The sequence below is a fragment of the Cynocephalus volans genome, chromosome 10, assembly GCF_027409185.1.
Source record: "Cynocephalus volans isolate mCynVol1 chromosome 10, mCynVol1.pri, whole genome shotgun sequence".
NCBI lineage: Eukaryota > Metazoa > Chordata > Mammalia > Dermoptera > Cynocephalidae > Cynocephalus > Cynocephalus volans.
The window spans coordinates 43,116,933-43,141,982 of record NC_084469.1 but is presented as its reverse complement, the minus strand read 5'-3'; the positions used below and the strand labels follow the sequence as shown (position 1 = coordinate 43,141,982).

At 44.4% G+C, this 25,050-nt stretch overlaps 1 protein-coding gene across 7 annotated transcripts in view; it reads left to right on the top strand.

The window, feature by feature from the left end:
• DHRS7B (dehydrogenase/reductase 7B) overlaps positions 1 to 22,388 on the top strand; it is a 66,130-nt gene extending 43,742 nt beyond the window's left edge. For all 7 annotated transcript variants that reach the window (XM_063111010.1, XM_063111006.1, XM_063111011.1 and 4 more), the window contains 4 exons: positions 15,838 to 16,054; positions 16,549 to 16,641; positions 19,926 to 20,078; positions 21,861 to 22,388. In XM_063111010.1, coding sequence (XP_062967080.1) covers positions 15,838 to 16,054; positions 16,549 to 16,641; positions 19,926 to 20,078; positions 21,861 to 22,066 — 669 coding nt within the window. In that variant the 3' untranslated portion in view covers positions 22,067 to 22,388. The remainder of the gene's footprint in view (positions 1 to 15,837; positions 16,055 to 16,548; positions 16,642 to 19,925; positions 20,079 to 21,860) is intronic.
• Positions 22,389 to 25,050: the final 2,662 nt, after the last annotated feature.

Genomic DNA, 25,050 nt, shown 5'->3' with positions numbered 1-25,050 from the left:
TCCTTTCACCTGGCTAAGCTCCACTCATCTCTAGGTGGTGGGGTTGGTGATGAGTTTAAAATTTTTAATTGTAAAATGTACGTAATATTTATAATTTTAACCATTTATAAGTGTACAGTTCAGTGGTGTTAGATACATTCACAGTGTATGTGACTGTTACCACTATGTATACCCAAAGCTTTTTCAACATCCCTAACAAAAATTCTGTTTAAAAAATTCTCTATTAAGAAATATCTTCCCCGTTCTCCCTTCTCCCAGCCCCTGGCAACCATCATTCTACTTTCTGTTTCTATGAATTTGACTACTGTAGGTACCTCATATAAGCGGAATCATGCAGTATTTGTTCTTCTGTGTATAGTAGTCAGTTTTCTGTTGCTTATAACAGAACGCCTGAAACTGTGTAATTGATAAAGAAACAAAGTTTATTTCTTATAGTTCCGGAGGTTGGGAAGTTCATGGTCAGGGGGCACATCTGGTGAGGGCCTTCTTCTGGTTGAGAACTCTCTACAGGGCCCCATGGCAACACAGGCTATCACGGAGCAAGTATGGAATGAGCAAGAGAGCGAACGTGCTCACTTGCTCTTCTTCTAAAGCCATCAAAACCACTCCCTGACAACCCAGTAAAGCATCAGTCTGTTATTCCATGAATGGATACTACGTCCATTCACAAGGGCATTGTCCTCATGATCCAGCCACATCTTAAAGACCCCACCTGTCACCGTATTGGGGGTTAAGTTCCAAAATGAGCTTGGAGGAACATTCAGAACACAGCACTGTGTCTGGCTTATTTCACTTAGCATAATGTCCTCAAGGTTCATCCATGTTGTAGCATGTGTCAGAATTTTCTTCCCTTTTAAGGCTGAATAATATTCCATTGTATGCATATGCTACATTTTGTGGATCCATTTATCTGCTGATGGACACTAGGGTTGTTTCCACCTTTTGGCTATCATGAATAATGCTGCTGTGAACACTGGTGTACAAGTATCTGTTCACGTCCCTGCTTTCAGTTCTTTTGGATACATACCTAGGAGTGCAATTGCTAGATGATACAGTAGTTCTGTTTAACATTTTGAGAAACCAACAAACTCTTTTTCACTACAGCTCTGCCATTTTGCATTTTGTTCTGGTTTCTCCACTTCCTCCCCAACACTTGTTATTTTCTCGGGTTTTTTTTCCTAATTATACCCATCCTAGGAGGTATGAAGTGATATCTCATTGTAGTTTTGATTTGCATTTCCCTAATCACAAATGATGTTGAGCATCTTTTATTGTGCTTATTGGCCATTTATATATCTTTGGAGAAATATCCTCTGCCTGTTTTTTAATCAGGTTGTCTTTTGTTGTTGAGATTAGGAGTTCTTTATGTATTCTGGATATTAATACCTTATGAGATATATGATTTGCAAATCGTATCTCCTATTCAACAGATTGTCTTGTCACTTTCTTGATATTATCCTTTGATACACAAGTCTTTAATTTTGATGAAGTCCAATTTATTTTCTTTTGTTTACCTGTGTTTTTGGTGTCATATCCATAAGGTTATTGCCAAATCCAATGTCATGAAGATTTTCCCAAGTGTTTTCTGTGAGTTTTGTATTTTTAACTCTTTGATGTTCTTTGATCCATTTGAGTTCATTTTTATGCAGGTATACCCTCAGAGATACTGTGGGTTTGGTTCCAGACCACCACAATAAAGTAAATATTGCAATAAAGCCAATCACATGAATTTTTTGGTTTCCCAATGCATATAAAAGTTATGTTTACACTGTAGTGTAGTCTATTAAGTGTGCATACATTATGTCTAAAATAACAATGTACGTACCTTAATTTAAAAACATTTTATTCCTAAAGAATGCTAATGATCATCTGAGCCTTCAGCGAGTTATAATCTTTTTGCTGGTCTTGCCTCAAAGTTGATGGCTGCTGACTGATCAGAGTGGTGGTTGCTTATGGCTGGGGTGGCTGTGGCAATTTCTTAAACTAAGACAACAATGAAGTTTGACACACTGATTGACTCTTCCTTTCATGAAAGATTTTTCTGTAGCATGTGATGCTGTTTGATAGCATTTTACCCATGGTAGAACTTCTTTCCAAGTTGAAGTCAGTCTTCTCAAACCCTGCTTAGTTTATTAACTAAGTTTATTTAACATTCTAAATCCTTTGTTGTCATTTGAGCAATGTTCACAGCGTTTTCACCAGGAATAGATTCCATCTTAAGAAACCACTTTCTTTGCTCATCTGTAAGAAGCAACTTCTCATCAATTGAAGTTTTATCATGAAATTGTGGCAGTTCATTCACATCTTCAGCCTCTGCTTCTAATTCTGGTTCTTTGCTCTTTCTACCACATCTGCAGTTACCTCCTCCACTGAAGTCTTGAACCCCTCAAAGTCATCCATGAAGGTTGGAATCAACTTTTTCCATACTGCTGTTAATGTTGATATTTTGACTTCTTCCCATGAATCATGAATGTTCTTAATGGCATCTAGAATGGTGAATTCTGTCCAGAAGGTTTTTCCATTTACTTTGCCCAAATCTATCAAAGGAATCACTGTCTATGGCAGCTGTAGCCTTATGAAACGTATTTCCTAAATAATAAGACTTGGAAGTTGAAATTACTCCGTAATTCATGGGCTGCAGAAAGGATATTGTCTTAGCAGGCATGAAAACATTAATCTCCTTGTACATCTCCATCAGAGCTCTTGGGTGACTAGGTGCACTGTCAGTGTGCAGTAATATTTTGAAAAGAATCTTTTTTTCTGAGCAGTAGGTCTCAATAGTATTATTGAATCCTTAAAGTATTCAGTAAACCATACTGTAAACAGATGTGCTGTCATCCAGGCTTTGTAGTTCCATTTATAGAGCATAGGCAGAGTAGATTTAGCATCATTCTTGAGAACCCTAGGATTTTCAGAATTTGTAAATGAGCATTGTCTTCAGTTTAAAGTCACCAGCTGCGTTAGCCCCTATCAAGAGAGTCAGCCTGTCCTTTGAAGCTTTGAAGCCAGGCACTGATTTCTCCTCTCTAGCTACATATTCTTCCAGTATAAGGCTGTTCTGTCTACGTTGAAAATCTGTTGTTCAGTGTAGCCACCTTCATCAGTGATCTTAGCCATATCTTCTGGATCACTTGCTGCAGCTTCTACATCAGCACAGCACTTGCTGCTTCACCTGGCACTTACTTGTATGTTTTGGGTCTAGCTTCTTTCCTTAAACCTCATGAACCAACTTCTGCTAGCTTCAATCTTTTCTTCTGCAGCTTTCTCACCTCTTAGCTGTAGAATTGAAGAGAGTCAGGCCCTAGTTCTGGATTAGGCTTTGGCTTAAGGAAATGCTGTGGCCAGTTTGATCTTTTATCCAGACCACTAAAACTTTCTCTATGTCAGCATTAAGGCTGTTTTGCTTTCTTATCATTCTGTGTGTTCACTGGAATAGCACTTTTAATTTCCTCTAAGACCTTTTCCTTTGCATTCTTAATTTGGTACTCACAGCACTGGCACAAGAGGCCTAGATTTCAGCCTTGGCTTTGTACATGCATGTCTTCCTCATTAAGCTTCCTAGCTTCTTTAGAGGCCATTGTAATTTTATTAATTGGCCTAATTTCAATATTGTTCTGTCTCAGGGAATAGGGAAGCCCAAAGAGAGGGAGAGAGAGGGAAAGAGTTGGCAGTTGGTGGAGCAGTCAGAATATACACAACATTTATGAATTAAGTTTGCCATTTTATGTGTTCATGGCACCCCAAAATAATTACCATAGTAACATCAAAGATCACACATCACCATAACAGATACAATAACAGTTAAAAAGTTTGAAATATTGTGAAAATTACCAAAATGGACACAGAGACACAAAGTGAGCACACACTGTTAGAAAAATGGCACTGATAGACTTGGTTGATGTAAGTTGCCACAAACATTCAATTTGTAAAAACGTAATATTTGTAAAATGTAATAACGCAAAGTGCAATAAAACAAGGTATGTTTGTCTATGGTATTAGATAGGGGTCCAACTTCACTCTTTTGCATGTGGATATCCAGTTTTCCCAGCACTATTTGTTGAAGACTGTCCTTTCCTCACTGACTGGGCTTGGCACCCTTCTCAAAAATCAATTGATCATATATGTGAGGATATATTTCTTTATTTGATTTCATTGGTCTATATGTCCCATGTCAGACCATACTGTTTTAGCTACTGTAGCTTTGTATAAGTTTCAAAATCAGGAAGTATGAGTCCTCCAACTATTTTATTTTTCAGATTGTTTTAGCTATTCAGGGCCCATTGCAATTCTATATGACTTTTAGGATTTTTTTTTCTATTTTTGTAAAAAAATGTTATTGGGATTTTGATAGGAATTGCACTGAATCTATAGATGACTTTGGGTTGTATTGTCATACTAACAATGTTAAATCTTCCAGTCAATGAACATGGGATGTCTTTTCATGTATTTGCTTTAATTTCTGTTAGCAATGTTTTGTAGTCTACAGTGTACAAATCTTTCACCTTCTTGGTTAGATTCATTCCTAAGTGTTTAATCCTTTTAACTGCTATTTTAAATGGAATTGCTTTCCTATTTTCCTGAATCTTTTTCTGAAAGATTATTCATTGCTCATGTATAGAAACTCAGCTGGTTTTCATGTGTTGATCCTGTACACTTGCACCTTTGCTGAATTCATTAATTAGTTCTTCATAGCTTTCTGTGGATTCATGGGGCTTTTCTATATGTAGAATTGTGTCATCTGCAAACAGAGATAGTTTTACTTATTCCTTTCCAGTTTGGGTGATTTTTACTTCTTTTTCTTGTCTAATTATTCTGGTTAGAACTTTCATGACTATGTTAAATAGCTGAGGTAAAAGCAGGCGTTCTTGTCTTGTTCCTGATCATAGGGGGAAAGCTTTCAGTCTTCCACCATTGAGTATGATGGTATCTGTGGGTTTTTCATAAACACCCTTTGTCATGTTGAGGAATTTGTTCTCTATTCATAGATTATTGAGTGTTTTTATCATGAGATGGTGTTGGGTTTTGTCAGATCTCTTCTCTGCATCAATTGAGATGATCATGTGGTTGTTTTTTTCCCCCTTCATTCTATTAATGTGATATTGATCAACTTTTTATGTTGAACCACCCTTGCATTCCAGGAGTAAATTCCACTTGGTCATAGTGAATAATGTTAAATTCAATTTGCTAGTATTTTGTTGAGGATTTTTGCATGTATATTCATGAGATATTTGTCTGTAATTTTCTTGTGATATCTTTATCTGGCTTTGATATCAAAGTAATGCTGGCCTTATAGAATAAATTTGGAAGTGTTTTCTCCTCTTCAATTTTTTGGAAGAGTGTGAGAGGATTGGTGTTAATTCTTCTTTAGATGTTTGGTGGAGTTCACCAGGGAAGTCATCTGGTCCAGGACTTTTCTGATTGGAGGTTTTTGATTACTGATTCAATTGCTTTACCTGTTATAGGTCTCCTGAGATTTTCTATTTCTTCTTGAGTCAGTTTAGGTAATTTGTATGTTTCAAAGAATTAGTCCATTTCTCCTAGGTAATCTTATTTTTTGGCATATAATTGTTTATAGTATTCTCTTATGATCCTTTTTATCTCTGCAAGTGTGGTCATAATGTCCCCATTTCTGATTGTAGTTATTTGTGTCTTCTCTCTTTCTTTGTCAGTCTAGCTAATGGCTTCTCAATTTTATTGACCTTTTCAAAGAACCAAATTGTGCTTTCATGTCTTTTGTTTATCTCTACTCTAATATTTATTATTTCCTTTCTCTACTTGCTTTGGGTTTAGTTTGCTCTTCTTCTTCTAGTTCTTAAGGTGTAAAGTTACATTATTGATTTGAGATCTTTATTTTTAATGTATGCATTTATATCTATAAATTTCCCTCTTAGCACTGCTTTTGCTGCATCACATAAGTTTTGGTATGTTGTGTTTTCATTTCTGTTTGTCTCTAAGTGTTTTCTAATTTCCCTTGTGATTTTTTCCTTGACCCAGCTATTGTTTGAGAGAGTGTTGTTTAATTTCCACATATTTTCCAGTTTCCCTTCTGTTGTTGATTTCTAACTTCATCACATTGTGGTCAGAGAAGATACTTTGATGGTATTTATCTTCTTATATGTACTGGGAATTGTTTTGTTGCCTAACATGTGGTCTATCCTGGAGAATGTTCCATGTGCACTTGAGAATAATGTGTATTCTGCTGCCGTTTGGTGAAGAGGTCTATATATGTCTGTTAGGTCTAATTGGTTTATAGTGTTGTTCAAGTTTTCTGTTTTCTTATTGATCTTCTATTTGGTTGTTCTATCCATTTTTTTTTTTAATTTTAATTTTTATTGAATCAAAATTGATTATACATATTTTTGGGTTTCAACATTGAGATATGTTGATCAAATCAATATTACGAGCATATATATTATTACAAATTGTAATTATTCTTTATGCCCCTTTTCCAATCCCTCCTCATTCCCCTTTCTCTCCCCCCTACCTCCTCTAATCACCCTAGCTTTCTTCTCTCCCTCAGAAAGAATAATGGTTACTCTGTTGATTTGCTGCCCAAATGATCTTTCCAATGCTGAGAGGCATGATCAGGTTCCCCAGTACTATCATAGAGCAGATGTCTTTTCTGTTACTATGAAATGGGCTCTGTGGAGACAGACATCCTCCTCCTTTCCTTATCTCTGCTGGTGACTCTCCTTCTGTCAGCTCACTCCAGTGGCTGGTGGACCATCTGCATGGTGGTTGTGGCATCTAGCCACCTTTCAGGCAGCTATGGTTATCATGGTAGCTATGGTGGGCCACCCACATGGAGGAGATGTTTTTGGCCTGCTCTGTGGTGCTGGCAGTGTGCCTGGTTGTGGAGAGTGTCTGATTCGCAGTTCCATGTCCTGGGTCACTGAGTTGTTCCCAAGGCACTGGCACAGTGTGCCTGGTCGTGGGAGGGGGGTCCAGTCCCCTTCTCCATGCCTCAGGCCGCTGGGCAGGGCCCTGGCGTGCTGTCCCAGAGTGCCTCATTGTGGTGGGTGGGGTCTGGTCCTCAGCTCCTTACCCTGGGTCTCTAGGTGGGCCCCAAGGTGCTGGCACAGTGTGCCTGGTTGTGGGAGGGGGGGGGTCCGGTCCCCTTCTCCATGCTGCAGGTCCCAGGTCAGGCCCTGAGGTGCTGGCTTGGGGTGCCTGGTTGTGGGAAGGGGTCTGGTACCCTTCTCCATGCCCTAGGTCCCAGGGCAGGCCCTGAGGTGCTGGCACAGGGTGCCTAGTTGTGGGAAGGGGTCTGGTACCCTTCTCCATGCCCTAGGTCCCAGGGCAGGCCCCAAGGTGCTGGCTTTGGGTGCCTGGTTGTGGGATGGGGGGTCCGGTCCCCAGATCCATGCCCCAGGTCCCAGCACAGGCCCCAAGACACTGGCATGGTGTACCTGGTTGTGGGAGGGGGTTCCGGTCCCCTTCTCCCTGTCCTAGGCCCCCTGGTGAGTCCCAAGGCACTGGCCTGGTGTGCCTGGTTGTGGGAGGGAGGTTCGGTCCCCTTCTCCATGCCTCAGGCCCCTGGGTGGGCCCTGATGCTCTAACCTGGCATGCCTGGTTTGGGGAGGGTGGGCCCAGTCCCAGGTCCTTACCCTGTGTCCCTAGGCAGGCCCCAAGGTGCTGTCATGGTGAGCCTGGTTGTCGGAGGGGGGTCCAGTTCCCTTCTCCATGCCCCAAGTCCCCTGGCAGGCCCTGAAGTGTTGGCATGGTGAGCCTGGTTGTGGGAGATGGGTTTGGTCCCTTTCTCTGTTCCCCAGGTCCCTGGGTGGGGCCCGAGGCACTGGCATGGTGTGCCTGGTTGTGGGAGGGGAGTCCAGTCCCATTCTCCATGCCTTGGGTCCCCTGGTGGGCTCTAAGGCACTGGCGCTGTGTGCCTGGTTGTGGGAAGGGGTTCCAGTCCCTGGCTGCTAGCCCCAGGTCCCAGGGCAGGCCCCTAGGCATTGGTGGTATGCCTGTATGTGGGAGTGGGGTCCGGTCTTTGGCTCCAATCCTCGGGTTCCCAGGTGGGGCCCCAAGGTGCTGGCAGTATGAGTGGTTGTGCGCGGGGGTCCTGTCCCTGGCTCTATGCCTCATGTCTCCTGGTGGACCCCAAGGCATTCATGGTGTACCTGGGCCGGAACTAAATTTTTGTCCTTTGCTTGCTTCTAAAACAGGGGAACTTCCTGTGGGAACCAGTACTTGAGCTCTGTGGTTGAGGTAAATTCCTGCTTTGCTGCTGTTTCCCTAGGGAGGACTTTTTGTGCAGCTCAGGGTTTAATGGTTGACCTTATAGGTACTTCCAGCTCTCCATATACTCGGTGCACCTGGGTTGTGCAGCATCTCTGATCTGGGCCTGAGTTTTTTCATCAACCTGCACCCCATGCAATTATGCATTCCCGACCAGTCTCCTCTGAGTGGTCCTACGCTGATTGGGGGGCGGATTGGCTGTCCTTGCTGTGTCCCAGTGTTCTCCCAGTGGGCCCATCTCCCCCACTCCACTGCCGGTGCTCCAAACACTTCCCATGGGACGGGCCGTGTGCTGGTCCCCTGTGATCACTCACCGGCCTCTGAGTGGCTCCCCTTTTTCAGCTGTTCTGGCTCCTTGCTCCTGCGTGGGTCTATGGGAACTCTTTAGTGATCTTGCTGTCCTGGGGGCCACCAAAGTCTCTTCTCCCCTTCCACCTCCAAGTAATTCCATCTAAAGGGCACAGCTGCGGCTTCTGCGGGCTCCTGCTCCATGTGCTCCAGCATTAAAGTGGCTGCAGCCCAAAACGCTAAGAGCAGTTTTTTCTTTCTCTCTTCATGGTTTCTCCCACCTTCCTGAGTTCCATAGGTCTCTCCTCCTCTTCACCTGAGCTCCAGCAGCCCCAGCTTGGCTGATGTTACATTTTTATAGTTGTAAATTCGTTGATTTGTGGGAGAGAGTGACGCTGCGGACCGTCTATTCCGCCATCTTGACCAGAAGTCCCCTGTTCTATTCAGTATTGATAGTAGCGTATTGTAGTATTAAAATATTATTGTGGAACTTTCTGTTTCTCTCTTAAGTTCTGTTAATTTTTGCTTCATATATTTGGAGGGTCTCTTATTACGTACATAAATGTTTATAATTGTTTTATCTTCTTGTTGCAATGAAACTTTTATTACTATATGTAATGTCCCTTGTCTCTTGTAACCTTTTTATTTTATTTAAAAATTTTTTTTTTTTTTTTTTTTTTTTTTTGTGGCTGGCCCATAAGGGGATCTAAACCCTCCTATAACCTTTGTGATTGAAAGTCTACTTTGTCTGATATTAGTATAGCCACCCCATCTCTCTTTTAGTTACTTACTATTTGCATGGAATATCTTTTTTCATCCTTTCACTTTCAACCTACTTGTGTCTTTGTGTCTCAAGTGAGCCCCTAATAGTTGGCATATGTCTGAATCGTTTTTAAAATTTTGTTCTGCCAACCTCTGTCTTTGATTAGATAATTAAATCTATTTACATTTAAAGTAATTACTGAAAAGGAGGGACTGACTTCTACTATTTCAGTATTTGTCTCTATATGCCTCATAGCTTTTTTTGGTCCCTTGTTTCCTCCTTTACTACCTTCTTTTGCATTTAGTGGATTTTTTGTAGTAAAACAGATTCCTTTCTTGTTTCCTTACATTTATATTTTCTTTGTGGTTACCATGGGATTACACTTCACATCCTAAAGTTATAACACTCTGAATTAAATTTATACCATCTTAACTTCAATAGCATACAAAACCTCTTTCTTTTCAGCTGTCCTCCCTCTTTCTGCTATTCAGTATGTCACAGATCACATCTTTATACATTCTTTGCCCAGTAACATGGATGATTAATAGTTTTTAATTAGTTTATCTTTTAAATTATGTGAAAGTAAAAAGTAGAGCTGTAAACCAAAATTACAGTAATATTAGCTGTTATAATTTCCCATGTATTATTTTCTGGAGATATTTCTTTCTATGGCTTTGAGTTACTGTCTAGCTTTCTTTCATTTCAAACTTGAAAGACTCCTTTGAGAGCTTTTCTTGGAGGGCAGGGCTACTGGTAATGAACTTCCTCAGCTTTTGTTTATCTTAGAATGTCTTAATTTCTCTCTCATTTTTAAGGACAGTGTGCCAGATATAGAATTCTTGGTTGCCAGTTTTTTTGTTTTTTTGTTTTTGTTTTTCCCTTTAGCACTTTGAATATATTATACCACTGCCTTTTGGCCTTTATGGTTTCTGATGAGAAATTAGCTGATAATCTAACTGAGGATCCCTTTTTTTAAAAACAAATTTCATTGAATCATAATTGATTATACATATTTTTGGGGTTCACTGTTGACATATGTTCATCAAATCAATATTACTCATATATATATTGTTACAAATTGTACTTATCCTTTCTGCCCCTTGTCCAATCTCTACCTATTCCCCTTTCCCTCCCCCACCGCACCTCTGATTTCTTCTCTCCCTCTGAAAGAGTTATGATTACTCTGTTGATTTGTTGCCTAGATGATCTGTCCAATGCTGAGAGGTGTGTCAGATCCCCCAGTATTATTGTAGAGCAGATGCTCCTTCTGTCACTCTGGAATGGGCTTTGTGGAGAGAGACATCCTCTTATTTTCTTTGGACTTTGCTGGTGATGCTGCTTGTGTCAGTGCACTCCGGTGGCTGGTGGACCATCTGCATGGTGGTTGTGATATCTAGCCACTTTTGTGGCAGCCATGGGCCACCCACATGGAGGTGATGTTTTTGGCATGCTCTTCGGCACTGGTGGTGTGCCTGGTTGTGTGGGGTGGGTCTGGTCCCTGGCTTGATGCCTCAGGACACCAGGCAGGCCCCTGGGCACTGGCAGTGTGCCTGGTTGCGGTGGGGGGTCCTGTCCCTGGCTCTATGCTTCAGGACCCTGGGTGGGCCCCGAGGCGCTGGCAGTGTGCCTGGTTGGGGGGGGGGTTCTGGTCTTCAGCTCGATGCCTCAGGACCCCACGCAGGCCCCAAGGTGCTGGTGGTGTGCCTGGGCCGGAACTAATTTTTTGTCCTTTGCTTACTTCTAAAATGGGGGAACTTCCTGTGGGAACCAGTACTTGAGCTGTGTGGTTGAGCTAAATTGCTGCTTTGCTGCTGTTTCCCTAGGGAATGCTTTTTGTGCAGCTCAAGGTTTACTGGTTGACCTTATAGGTGCTTCTGGCTCTCCAGAGACCTGGTGTACCTGGGTTGTGTAGAAACTCTGATCTGGGCCTGAGTCTTTTCATTAAACTGCACCCCATGCAATTCTGTATTCCTAACCAATCTCTTCTGAGTGGTCCTACGCTGACTGGGGGGAGGATTATCTGTCCTTGCTGTGTCCCAGTGTTCCCCCCATGGGCCCATCTCCCCCACCGCCTGTGCTGCAAACACTTTCCATGGGATGGGCCATGTGCCCGCCCGTCCCTTGCGATGACTCACTGGCCTCTGAATGGCTGCTTTTTTCCAGTTGTTGTGGCTCCTCATTCCTTTGTGGGTCCATGGGAACCCTATTAGTGGTCTTGCTGTCCTGGGGGCCACCAAGGCCCTCTTCTCCCCTACTGCTTCTGAGCAACATCATACGAAGGGCACAGCTGCGGCTTTTGCTGGCTTCTGCTCCATGCACTCAGTAGTTCCAGCCTTAAAGTGGCTGCAGCCCAAAATGCTCTGAGCAGTTTTTTCTTTCTTTAATCATGGCTTCTCCCACCTTCATGAACTCTGTATGTCTCTCCTCCTCTTCCCCTGAGCTCTGGTGGCCCCAGCTTGGCTGTTGTTGCTTTTTTATAGTTGTAAATTGGTTGATTTGTGGGAGAGAGTTGTGCTGGGGACCGTCTATTCTGCCCCTGAGGATCCCTTTATGTGAGGAATTATTTCTCCCTTGCTGTTTTCAAGATTCTCTTTTTGTCTTTTGATAGTTTGATTATAATGTTTCTCAATGGGGGCTTCTTTGAGTTAATCCTACTTGGTGTAGACCTTCTTGGATGTGTAGATTCATGTCTTTCATCTAATTTGGGATGTTTTCAGCTATTATTTCTTCAAATATTCTTTCTACTCCTCTCTCTCTCTCTTCTACTCAGATTCCCACAAATACACGTGGTCTGCTTGATGATATCCCACAAATCCCTTAGGCTCTCTGCTTACTTTTCTTCATTCTTTTTTTCTTTCTGTTACTCAGACTATATAATTTCCATTGTCCTATCTGTAAGTTCACTGATTTTCTCATCTGCTTGCTCAAATTTGCTTTTAAACCCCTATAGTGTATTTTTCATTTTACTTATGGTAATTTTCAGCTCCAGAATTTCTTTTTATAATTTGTCTCTTTAATTATATTCTCATGTTTTAAAAAATTTACTTATTAATATTATTTTTTTACATTCTAAGATGTTGTGGAGCAGTTGGGGGGTAGGGGAAGAGGAAAAGGAGGAGGGAAATAAGGTGAGAGGAGGAGGAAGGGGGAGGCATGATTGAGGCCCGTGCCAGCACCCTCATTTCAGCAAGGGAGACCAGGGGGCTTACAGTGGCAGCTTAGTCATTGCTGGGCTGGATGTAGATGTCAGGGGCGTGTGGCTGAAGTCCTCAGCTCCCCAATGCCCTGCCTCAGGAACCCAGGGTTTTTATGGTGATGGCTCAGTGGTCATCACTGGGCTGGTTGCAGATGTTTGGGGTGTGGCTAAGGCCCTTGGCCCCCCACTCCCTGGCTTGGGAGCCTGGGTCATTTCTGGCAGTGGCTTGGTGGTCATTGCTGGGCTTGGTGTGGATGTTAAGGGGCATAGCTGAGGCCCTTGGCTCCCCACCACTCCAGCTCGGGAGCCTGGGGTGCTTCTGGTGGCAGCTCGGTGGTCATCGCTGGGCTGGTTGTGGATGCTGGGGGGTGTGGCTGAGGCCCTCGGCTCCCCTCCACCCTGGCTCAGGACCCTGGGGCTCTTCTGGCCACGGCTCAGTGGTCATCGCTGGACTGGTTGCAGATGTCGGGGGAGCATGGCTGAGGCCCTCTGCCCTCCCCCTCCCTGGCTCAGGAGCCCGGGACACTTCCAGTAGCACCTTGGTGGTCATTGCTGGGCTGGATGCAGTCATTGGTGGGGGTTATGGATTAGGCCCACCGCCCTCCCCTCCCCCCAGCTTGGGAGTCCAGGGTGCTTCCAGTCCTTCTAGGTTTTATAGGTGTTTTTTGTTGGTGGTAGACCTTTACTGGTTAATATCAAACTTTGTCTCTGATCTGTGGGTGTTTTGTTTCTTCTTTCAGTTCTGTGTTGGATTATTTGATGTTTCCACCACTTAAATTCTGAACTGGAACTAATTTGTTGTCCTTTGCTTACTTCTAAAATGGGGGAACTTCCTGTGGGGACCAGAACTTGAGCTCTGTGGTTGAGCTAAATTGTTGCTTTGTTGCTGATTCCCTGGGGAAGGCTTTTTGTGCAGCTCAGGTTTTAATTGTTGACTTTGTAAGCACTTCTGGGTCTCGTGAGGTCCAGTCCACCTGGGTTGTGTGGCAACTGTGGTCTGGACCTGAGTCTTTTCAGCAAACTGCACCCTCTGAAGTTCTATATTCCTGACCAGTCTCCACTGAGTGGTCCTGTGCTGAATGGCAGATTAGCTGTCCATGTTGTGCTGCAATGTTCCCCCAGTGGCCCATCTCTCCCACCACCCAAGCTCCAAACACTTCCCATAGAATGGGCCATGCACTGGTCCTTTGTGATGACTCACCGGCCTCTGAGTGGCTCCTGTTTTCAGTTGTGTGGTTCCTCACTCATATGTGGGTCCATGGGAACCCTATTAGTGGTCTGCTGGCCTGGGGGCCACCAGAGCAATCTTCTCCCCTGCCGCCTCCAAGCAACTTCATATGAAGGGCACAGCAGTAGCTCTTGCCAGCTCCTGCTCCGTGCACTCACCAGCTCCAGCCTTGAAGCAACTGGGGCTTGAAATTGTGGGAGCGATCTTTTCTTCCTCATCATGGCTTCTCCCATCTTCGTGAACTCCATAGGTCTTTCCTTCTCTTCCCCTGAGCTCTAGCAGCCCCAGCTTGGCTGTCGTTGCTTTTTAATAGTTGTAAATTTGTTGATTTGTGGGAGAGAGTGACGCTGGGGACTGTCTTTTCTGCCCAATATTCTCATTTTTTTTATATATCAGTTCACTGTCTTTGTCCTTGTATTAGTCTGTTTTTGTTGCTTGTAACAAAATGCCTGGAACTGGGCAATTTATAAAGAAAAATAAAATGTATTGCTTACCATTTCTGAGGCTGGGAAGTCCAAAGTCCATCTGGTGGTGGCGACAGTGACCCAAGGGTCTCACATTGCAAGATGGTGGAAGCAGATAGAGCAAGAGAGAGAGAGAAAGACTTCTCTTCTTTTAAAGCCTTAGGAACCATGCCCCTGACCACCATTTTTAATCCATTCACTACTGCAAGGTCCTACAATCCAACCACCTCTTTAAGGCTCCACCTTCAATTACCATAATAGGATTTCCCACCCTCTTTAACAGTCACAGTGGGGGCTAAGTTTCTAATACTTAAAACTTGGAGGACGCAGTTCAAGCTTCAGGGAGTTTGGGGGGAACATAATTCAATCCACTACAGTCCTTGTCTTCCTTTACTCTTTGAGCATCTTAGAGACAGTTGTTTTCAAGTCATTGTCTAGTAAGTTCAGTATCTGGGCTTCCTCAGTATGTTTTCTAGAGATTTATTAATATTTTTGAATGTCCCCAAAACAGGTGGGGCTACTTTACATCTACTGGAAGCTGTTTCAGATGATGGTGGTTGAAACAATGCCACCTGCCCCCATGCTGCACTTCATTGATCAGAGCAGCAATCCACCATCAGAACACAGAACCCTAATATTTAGAGGACAAGATTCTTATTTCCCACTCTGGTTCCCACAAACTGCACTGGAAATACAGGTTACTTTTTTCTGTAGCTGCTTACCACAGGGCTGGGTGGTGGGCAGATAGCTATCACTAAGCTGAAGGCTGAAGTTGACCAAAAGTAACCACAGCTTACTAACACTGAAGCACTGCAAGCATTCAAATAGACTCCAGGGAGCTGGCTGGTTAGCTCAGTTGGTTAGAGCACAGTCTTGTAACACCAATGTCAAGGGTTCAGTCTGCACAAATAGACTCCAGGGTTCCAAAAGAGTCACTACAGAGAGTTTCTGCCAGTACAGTTGTCGAGGTGCCTTCTCTGACATCACCCCCACTCAACTTTTTGATCTCTTATTAACCTTGCTTCCATTAAGAAGCCCTCTTAGATTGCTCAGTTACTTGTTTCTGTAGCACCCTGTGCTTCTTCATGACATTCTTTACTATTATAGAATTTATCTGTCTTCCCCATTAGATTGTGTGCTTCAGGAGGACAGGAACCAGGTCTATCTTGCTTTCTGGTATGTCCCCAGTGCCTGGCACCTAGAGAATGTATAAAAAATGTTTCATGAACAAATGAATAAAAGCGACTCAGCCTGAGAAGTACAGCACCTCTCAGTGGGTGCTTGGAATGTAATGACGGTGCACAGCACAGAGCAGCAAGGGGAGCTATGATTAATAGCTTCTGAGGTAATATGCTACAATAATCAATAACATGTGATCCCTGCCCTGTGGAACTTACTGTCTAGGTGATAAAGGTAAGAGGGAGCCTTATAATTTGTGGAGTGTAGTCATTTTTAATGTAGGAGAAAATTTACCCAGGTCAGGTGTGAGCACCATAGGCAGGAACCCCTTAGGCTGCATCTCTTTGGAAGAGGATTGTTGCAGCCTGTATCAATTTGTGCCCATTGGGCCACTCCCAGGACTCTGAGAAACATAGACACATAGCTTGCATGGCCTGTCACTCAGAAGGTACATTTGGCATCTATTGTATTTGACCAGGTGCAGACACACAAGCCTTGCACAGTGACCTTCGACCTCACAGACCCTGGAGCTGTAGTTGCAGCAGCAGCTGAAATCCTGCAGTGCTTTGGCTATGTGGACATACTCATCAACAATGCTGGGATCAGCTACCGTGGTACCATCATAGACACCACAGTGGACGTGGACAAGAGAGTCATGGAGACAAACTACTTTGGCCCAGTTGCTCTGACAAAAGGTAACAGTCTTGGGTTAAAAGAAAAAAGAACACTGATATATTGGCGTTCTTTTTTACTTCATTTGGTTTCTTTTCAGGTAAACATAGCCTGTCTCCATCCTCTGCTTTATTCTGGCATGGCTGTTGTCATTACAGTTTGAGTGTTTGCTTTGTCTGCTTTGTAGCTTCAAATCAAGATGTCATCCTCAGTGACAGCCTCCTTTTGCACAGCATTACCTGCATTTCCTTTTTATGGTGTCTGCCAGCCCCTACAAATGGGGCTTTTATGTCCAGCCACACATTTCAGTCCAGGGGAGATGCTCCCCTCAGGAAAAGGCAAGTGAGGAGAACATTCGTGGTGATGAGGCTGTCAGCCTCCTGCTGGCCTGCTGGCATCTGCTGACCGCAGGAGGCCTGAGAGCTCCACCCGGCTTCTCCACCTGAGGGGCCTTCCTCAGTCACCTCCTGTCAGCATCAGGTAGAGTGACCACCTATGCCTCTGTCTTCTCTCCCAGCGCTCCTGCCCTCCATGATCGAGAGGAGGCGAGGCCACGTCGTTGCCATCAGCAGCATCCAGGGCAAAATCAGCATTCCTTTTCGATCGGCCTGTGAGTGCTTCTGTCTTCCTCTCCCCAAATGTTTTTCTTTGTTTTCTCCCCATTATAAAATTAACACGTTTACTATCCCAAATTCAGACATTGTAGAAATATGCTTAGAGAATGTGAAGGAACTTCATGTTTCCTTCTGTGTTTTCTGGAGCCAAATGCCTAAATTCAAACCCCAGCTCCACTCCTTACTCCCGTGTGACCTTGGGCAAATGTCCCCACCTCTCTGTGCTCCATCCTCATGTGCAAATGTAAATTGTCCCAGTCATAGCCCTGAGGGCTGCTGTGAGTGAAGTGCATGACCTGCCCCAGGCGCTAAGCACCCCACAAGTACTAGCCACTCTTATTGTTATTATTAATTATGAGCATAACTGCACCAGTATAACCATTTCATCACCTTGGGGCATATGTCTCCAGATTTTTTTCTAGATAAAATCAAACATACATACAAAAATGGCATCACATTATGCGTACTGTTTTGTGGCTTGCTTATTCCCCTTGACAGTATATTTTTCTACATCAGCATATATGAATTTACCCCACCCTTTTAAGTGGATATATAATAATACATTGAGTGGATGTGACGTAACTGATGAAGCCATTTTCCTGGACATGGGAGGATTTTTTTTCTCCTCAGTCTTTGACCATTAGCAATGTTGTGCTACATAGAACAACCTTGAATATTTATATCTCTGGGTACTCAGGGGAGCGTTTCAATAAGATAAATTCCAAGAAGTAGAACTATTAGGTAGGAACAAAAAATTAAAAGTGCTAAATTGGCTTCCAATTCACACTCTCATGTGCATGTATGAGAGTGGCTACGCCACAATTTAACATGTCGTTTCACTCACCTGTCTGCCATCACATCACGTGCAAACACACAGAATCTAGTTATTTTTATTTTTAAAGATTTTAAAGGTAATTTCACAAACTGTCCTAGTAACTCCTTTCTTGGCTACTCTCTGAAGGGAAATGCTGACATGTAACAGCCTCATCCACTCTCACCAACCTCCCAAGGAGGGACTCAGCCCTGCCCACCACAGCCTTGGCCATAGAGAGAAAGCAGAGCTGTGTCAGCACGTTGAAAGGACAGTAAAAAACATCCAGTTTGATGATATGATCTAGCCAACTATCTGAACTGGAAATGTAACAAAAACTTATTCTTTCTCCTGAGGTCTGAATCACAGCGCTACCTTTTGGTTCCAGTTGTATGTCCTTGGACAAGTGACTTAACTTTCAGACCCTCCGTTTCCTTACTTATCAGTGAGACTTACAATCATTGTACAGGCTTCACAGGCTGTTTTAAAGATGAAAGGAGACAGCTAGAGATGTCCTTTGTAAACTGTAAAGCACTGTATCTGTATTTGTTTCTATGGTTATTTCTCTGTTGGCCAATATTCTATTTGAACTCTGATAGCATAGGAGAGCCATTGAAGGCTGCTCAAATAGTTCACGAAAAAAATACTATATATAGTATTATATTTATATATATATAAAACAAACAATAAAGCAAATGATGTAAAGTGTTAATGATAGGTAAGGCAGGGCAAAGGATATACAGAGTTCTTTGTACTAAATTATTGCCAAATATTACTTTGATTTAATTCCACTGATTTTTGTTCTCTAGTTAGCCTGCTGACTGTAGTAAGGCACACGTGGTTGGTGGGTTCTTTATGATGACCAGACTGAATACGGCAGTGCCTCTTGGGCAAGTCAGTCAGCCCAGATGAGCAGCAGTCTCTTCATCTGTAAAGTGGGGAGAATAACATCATCTCCCTCTTCCTCTATTTGAGGACCAAGTCAGGTGATCCATGCGGTGTGCTTAGCACTGTGCCTCACCCAGGAGAGAGGCCAAGTGGTGTCGACAGCGGTGATGGGTTAGGTCAGCACAGTCTGGCTGAGAACCGACAGCCTGGGAGCTCTGGGGAGACCCAGCTGTCCAGGTGTAGCTTTCCATTTTAGGAAGCCCCAGGATGACCCATTCTTCCCAGTCTTCAGGCCTGGGCTGCACCCCTCGAATCACAGCCGATAGCAGTTCTCTCTACCCATCTACAACCCCCAGCAACTCTGCCCCAAACCCAAGGAGCTGGCCCAGAAATGCACTACAGCAAGCTCAGACTCTCCAAACTGCCTCATGTGACTTGCCACAACACTTCCTTGCTTTTTCCCTTCTTGTTTCCTTGGCTGATGGATGCCCCTTCTTTCCTAAGGCTAAAACATTTAGAACTATGAACTGGAAGAAGCTGATTTTCTGTGGAGATGCTGGTGTGTTTCCCAAGAATGTCATTATATGGTCACCGTGTTCCCCTTCAGAGCACCTTTCACTGGGTTGTGGAGCCATTGCTGAAGAGCAGAGATGGCGCTGTTTCTGCAAGTGGAGCAGGCGCTATTGATCTTCCGGATAAAAAGCCACTGCCTGGAAGTTTGTCAAGTGAAGTATGCAAAAAGCCAGGCGTGGATTTTATCCACACACACTCATATGCAAGATGCTCACTGGTAGCATGTTTGTCAGTGGCAGAAACTGGACACAACCTATGAAGGTCCATTGATGGGGCCAGTTCTGTCACCTGCTGACCCACGGGGGAGGACTGGGCAGCCAGAGCCATGTGGCAGGTCTGCACGGTGGCACAGAGGCTGTCCGTCTGTGCCACCATGTGAAGAAAGCTGCTTGCAGGAACAATAGGAACAGCATGAGCTCATTTCTGTAAAAAAAAACTATTACTTATGTGTAAAGTCACATGTATGTAAATAGGATATATAAAAAATAAATCCTAGGAAACTGTTGGCATTAGGTACCTCTAGGAATGGAATTGGAAGGCAGAAAGACTTTCACTTTTTTACTTTATGTCCTTCTATACTCTTTGAATGTTTTAGCCAATAGGCATTAAATTTTTGTTTTATTTTCAACATTTAACTTGGAATAATTTCAGACTTAAAGAAAAGTTGTAGGAACAGCACAAACAACTCCCATGTATCTTCATGTGGATTCCCCAATTGTTAACATTTTACCTTATTTGCATGTATGTATATATAATTTCTAATTTCTTTGCTGAACCATTTGAAAGGAAGCTAGAGACACGATGCTCCTTTACTCTTAACTCAGTGTCTCCTAAGAACAAGGACACACAGTTCACTTCTCAAAATCAGGAAATGAACATTGTTATAATACTGTAATCTTAAATTACAAGATCAGGTTTTAAAAAAAGAATGAGTGATTAGGAGCGAAAGGTGGGCTTCGGGCATGCCCACTCTAGTGCACTCACCTGCCTGTCTATCCACATGTGCAGATGCAGCCTCCAAGCACGCAACCCAGGCATTCTTTGACTGTCTACGTGCCGAGATGGAACAGTATGAAATCGAGGTGACTGTCATCAGCCCTGGCTACATCCACACCAACCTCTCTCTAAATGCCACCACTGCTGATGGGTCCAGATATGGAGGTGAGGCCTGGTTTCTCTTTTCCTCTATGAAAAGCTGTTGGTGGGCCACAGGGAGATATTCTGCTCTAAGTGATTCTTTGGTTCTTTCATCTGGAATATAATTTTTAAAACTAAAAAACAATATGGGTGTTGGTTGTAGATACAGACTGTTGAATAATCTTCATTCACCCCACATGAACCAGCCTTAGCCCAAGTGTCACCACTGCAGCTTTCAGAATAGGACCCTGTAGGCAGGACTTTGAGGTGGAGGAAGAAGTCCCCAAGCTGAAACTTCACCAGACTTCCAGCTCACCCATTCCCAGACCCCAAGGCCCAAGGAGTTTTATAGGGTCAGGGTAAGTGAATTAATTAACCTCATGGCAAGTGTGAGGTGCTTGACCTGAATGGTCCCCATCCATTTTGCTTGATAAACGACCAATTTCAGGGCCAGTATTTGGGGTGAGGCTGGGTATGGTAGTCTCAGAATCTCCATCTTACTTTAGTCAGGGACAGTGCCAGCTGACCTGCAGTCAGCACTCGTGGGCTGAACGGCCCCGCCTCAGCAAGGAGGCTCAGACCAACCAGAGACCACTTGGCTTCTGCTTCTCAGTTCAGTTGACCCACAAGTGCTGGAGCCGTTGGGAGCTGACTCTGCCTTCCCACCCTTGCAAAAGCACTGCCCACCCCTCAAGTACTGTCCTGCTGTGTCCTGCCTTGCTGGATATGATCTCTTGGGGTCTCTGCTGCCCAGGGGCCTCCTGGTCCTGCACCCTCAGTCCCCACTAGGTCTGAAGCAAAACTGCCCATGTCCTGGGTGGCAGCTACTCTCTCATGTGGCAAGTCTTGTTCTCCCCACAACAGAAATCATACAGAGGCATAGAGCCAGACAGCTTCCTACCTACGTATACCTAGAAGATACTGTTTAAAAACTTTCTGTGGCATTTAAAAATAAGCAGCAATCAGAAATTTCCTATTCTCCTGTGTTAACAAAAACACAACAAGAGCAGATACTGGTGAGGGAGCTCAGGCAGTCTGGACAACTTAAAAGTGGTTTCAGTGCTCTCTGCTAGTGGCCTCTCTTCTGTGCCTGTGAACTGGTCCTATATTGTTGGCAACATTGGTAGATTACTAGGGAAAAGGAACATTCCTTGCTGTTAACCTAACACCTCCTAACCTCTCCCAGTTGTCTCCTCTAACACCTAAAACAAAGGGTTTCTTCCTGTTCCTCCTCCAGTTAATACATGACATTGGGAGCTCAAACATGTCTACTCCTGATTCAGTGAGCTTGTAGTGCATATGGGGGTCACACAGTCTTCGCCCACCTCCTGTCTGGCAGCCCTGAAGCCCAGCCACCCAAGACAGATCGGATGGTACATTCCTTAAGCATTGGGTATTCCAAGATGCAAAAATGTCCGAGGTCAGGAAGCTCCTCTTCAGATGTGGTGTGAGGGGCTCACTCTTTGAGACCCCACCTGGGCTGTCCTCTGTCCGTGCCATAGACCACCAGGCAGATGGACTTGCTTTGGTCCCAGGCACTGACAGGGGTCCCCAGTCTACCTTGTTTCCACATCTCCCTTACCGCCACTTACCCACGTGGAACCACAGAATGGTTCCTCATTTCCTTAGAGTACAAAATCATCAGAGGTGCTGGCACGCCACACCACCTGCTTCCTGACACTCTGCGAAGAGCTTCATGGTGGGAGTGCAGCAAGCTGACCTGACAGTTCACATCAGCCCGTGTCCTCAGCAGAGAGGACCTCTGCTCCCAAGTTCATGTGTTCCTTTTGTTTTTGTCTATTTTAGCTACAGACAAGACCACAGCACAGGGCCGAAACCCTGTGGAGGTGGCCCAGGATGTTCTTGCTGCCGTGGGCAAGAAGGAGAAAGATGTGATCCTGGCCGACTTACTGCCTTCCTTGGCTATTTATCTTCGAACTCTGGCTCCTGGGCTTTTCTTCAGCCTCATGGCCTCCAGGGCCAGAAAGGAGCGGAAGTCCAAGAACTCCTAGTGGTGCATCAGAGCCGGGCACAGAAGCAACACCTTCTTAGGCTTGGTTGCTCTACAAGGGACAGTTGCATTTGTTGGGACTTCAATGGAGATTTGTCTCACAGGTGGGAAGGACTGAAGAAACACTTCTCCTACAGATCCCTAGCTAGGCCCCTGCTGGCAGAGAACACTACCCGGAAAGGCAATAAGCTTCTTCTGAGGGGTGGGGGTAGCACTTAAGGAGTAAATGTGGAACTGGGCTTTAAATCTAAAAATATGAAATGGAACTGGGCTTTAAATCTAAAAATATGAAATAAATGACATCATTCTCAAGGATAGAAGAACCGTGCATCTTTCGAATTCCAGCCCCACCAGCTCCTAGAAATTGTTTCAATCTTGGAATCAGAAGGTGTCATGATGTCACCTGACCCAGTTCTCATATTTGGCTTATCTAAGACCACTTACCTAATTGTTTTGGCAGAGAGACCACCTCCAGTACTCAAGCGTGACATCTGTAGTTTTAAGAAATCATTCATATTCATTTCCAGGGTCATATAATAGCTTGTTCAACATAAAAAATGGGCTCATATGTGATGGGTTATTTGGCTTGTCCCAAGTGATGGCAGCTGTAGCATCTAAAAGGAATCCCCTGGTTTCCCTGCTGACTCTTACCACAGCCCTATAGGACGCTGGGCACCACTCCAAGCGGAAGATGAATTTACTAAAGAGACAGCAGTCAAAAGGGAGAAGAGAACCTTGCATGGTCCCAGGCATTCTTTAGAAATGCAACAATCAGAAACTGGCCAGGTGGGCTGTAATTCTAAAGCAGGTCATCTCAGGCTTCCCTGGAGCTGCTTCCCTTCCTGGAGAGAGCAGTGGTGTGGATAAATGTGGGACTTACTGAGCCTTTAGAGTTGTCCTAACTTGGACAGCAGCATGAGTGCCTTCCTGTGGATGAGCTCCTTACCCGCACTGCCAGCCAAAGAGCCTGCATTCCAGAGGGGAGCTCAGCCAGACTTGGCCTTCAGCTAATGGCCTTGGAGCAACCTTTCATTTTGCTCTTGGATTTTTCAAACTGGTGTTTGAATATGAACATGAACATTTGCCACCAGGGGAGGTGGTGTTGCTGCTGTTCCAGTTTCTTTTCTCTGCTCTCAAAGGTTTTTTGGTTTTGTCTTTTTTTTCACCCTGGTCCCCTCTTTCATCCTTGAATTCTGCTGGGGAGGTCTGAAAAGCAAGATTTTTAATTGGTTCTACCTTCATATATCTGATAAAGTTCAAAGATGCGTTCCACTTTGCTCGTGAAGCCTTTTGGTTTCACCGGTCCCAGGGCAGAAGCAGGCCGTCCTGTGCTTCATGCCAAAACCAGAGACTGAAAAATGAAACCAAATAGTTTGTGCAGTGCAGAGGGGCTGTAGCTCACTAGTGAGTCAAGAGCACGGCGAATGCACAGCCACCTGGGCACACTGCAGTTAGAAAAGGCTGGCCTGGGTCCACTCCGCTGCCTTTCCTGCGCAGTTGTCCTTTCACACAGAGCCTCTTTGCTATTCTCTGAAATTGGGGTGGGGGTAGGTAGTTAAAACCAGATTAATTTACTAGATTAATTACATGATCTATTCTCTGAATTCACGTAGGACTCATTTATGTGATTTTTGCACAGGAGAGCCCAGGTAACTTGGTTTCTGCTTTCTCTCAATTGGCAGTTATTGAATGTTGTCTGTTCAAAAGTACTGGCACATCACAGATGAGCACAGGCCACTCGTCACCACCTCTGATGTGGCTGCTCCTCTCAGTGCGACAGTGGCAGGAGCAAAGGGAGCGAGGTGTGTTGCTTCTCTCTTCCCCATCGCCCTGCCCTAGGCACACCAAACCTGTCTTCATCTCCCTGGCCAGGGGCCGTGTAACTAAGATGGCACTTCAGAATCTGGGTTATGCTACCCAACAAGAACCACTTTGTTCAGTGCAGCTTGGGAAATAGCGAAAGAGCCACCCATTTGCACCTGGTTCCTATTTTGGGTGATGGCTTCTGCTCAGCTGACTTGAGGTCGCCACGACTTGCCTGCTTCCAGCCATCTCCCCCATGAAATCTGATTTGCAGGCAGAGCACTTCCAGGCCAGGCACAGGGCTCCCTTTCCAAATCTGGGCCTGTTACAAAAACATCTGCCATTCCTGCCCAGCAGGCTTGGAAGTCAGCACTCAAGACAACTGAGGAGTGTGGACACCTGGATTTTTTCTCACACTGTAGTCAAAATGAGGTATGTTTATCTGGGATCACTTTTGTGTGGTGAATGCAGTTACATCTTTACCACTGTTCCAGACGGCCAATGACTGCCACGTAAACAATCGTGTGCACTTAACACCGTTTTGCCACCCAGCAGTCACTAATCACCTTCGAGTGCCCTTGGAATTAAGCCAAGTTTCTTAAACTTTGTGGGCCGTATATCTTTTTAAATCTCTGGTTCTCCCTTATTAAAAAAAAAGGCCCAACCATACCCTTAAGCCCCTTGAAGCCTTCCCGTGCACCCCAAGTTAAGCAGCCCTTTGTTGCTCTGTGGCATCTGAGCTTCCTCATGGGTCCTTTATAACTAGGTGAAAACTCAATTTGGCTGTCACTTAAAGATTATCCCCTCAGAAGGAAGTGTTGTATGGCTCTTTAGGGATGAGGGAACAGAGGGTTTAGGAAGGTAGCAGTTAAGGGAATAATTTTCCATTTATCCCAAGTCTTAGAGGGAATGTGGAAGACGACGTGCGATATGCCTTTCAGTGTGAGAGAAAAGCCCAGGACTCAGCTCCTGTGGAACAGGAAGCACCAGGCCGGGGATGTGTCCAAGACTGCTTTGAGGGCTCTTGCTTTGGCCTAGGGCAAGGGGTTGAACTCAGGGTCCACATCAGGAACAGCTCTGGTGCTTTAAAAATATATATACAGATGTTAGTTTCTGTGTTCTCCTAAATCAGAATCTCTGGAGAAAGAGTCCTGGGCCCCCGAATTCCCCAAATGGAGACTT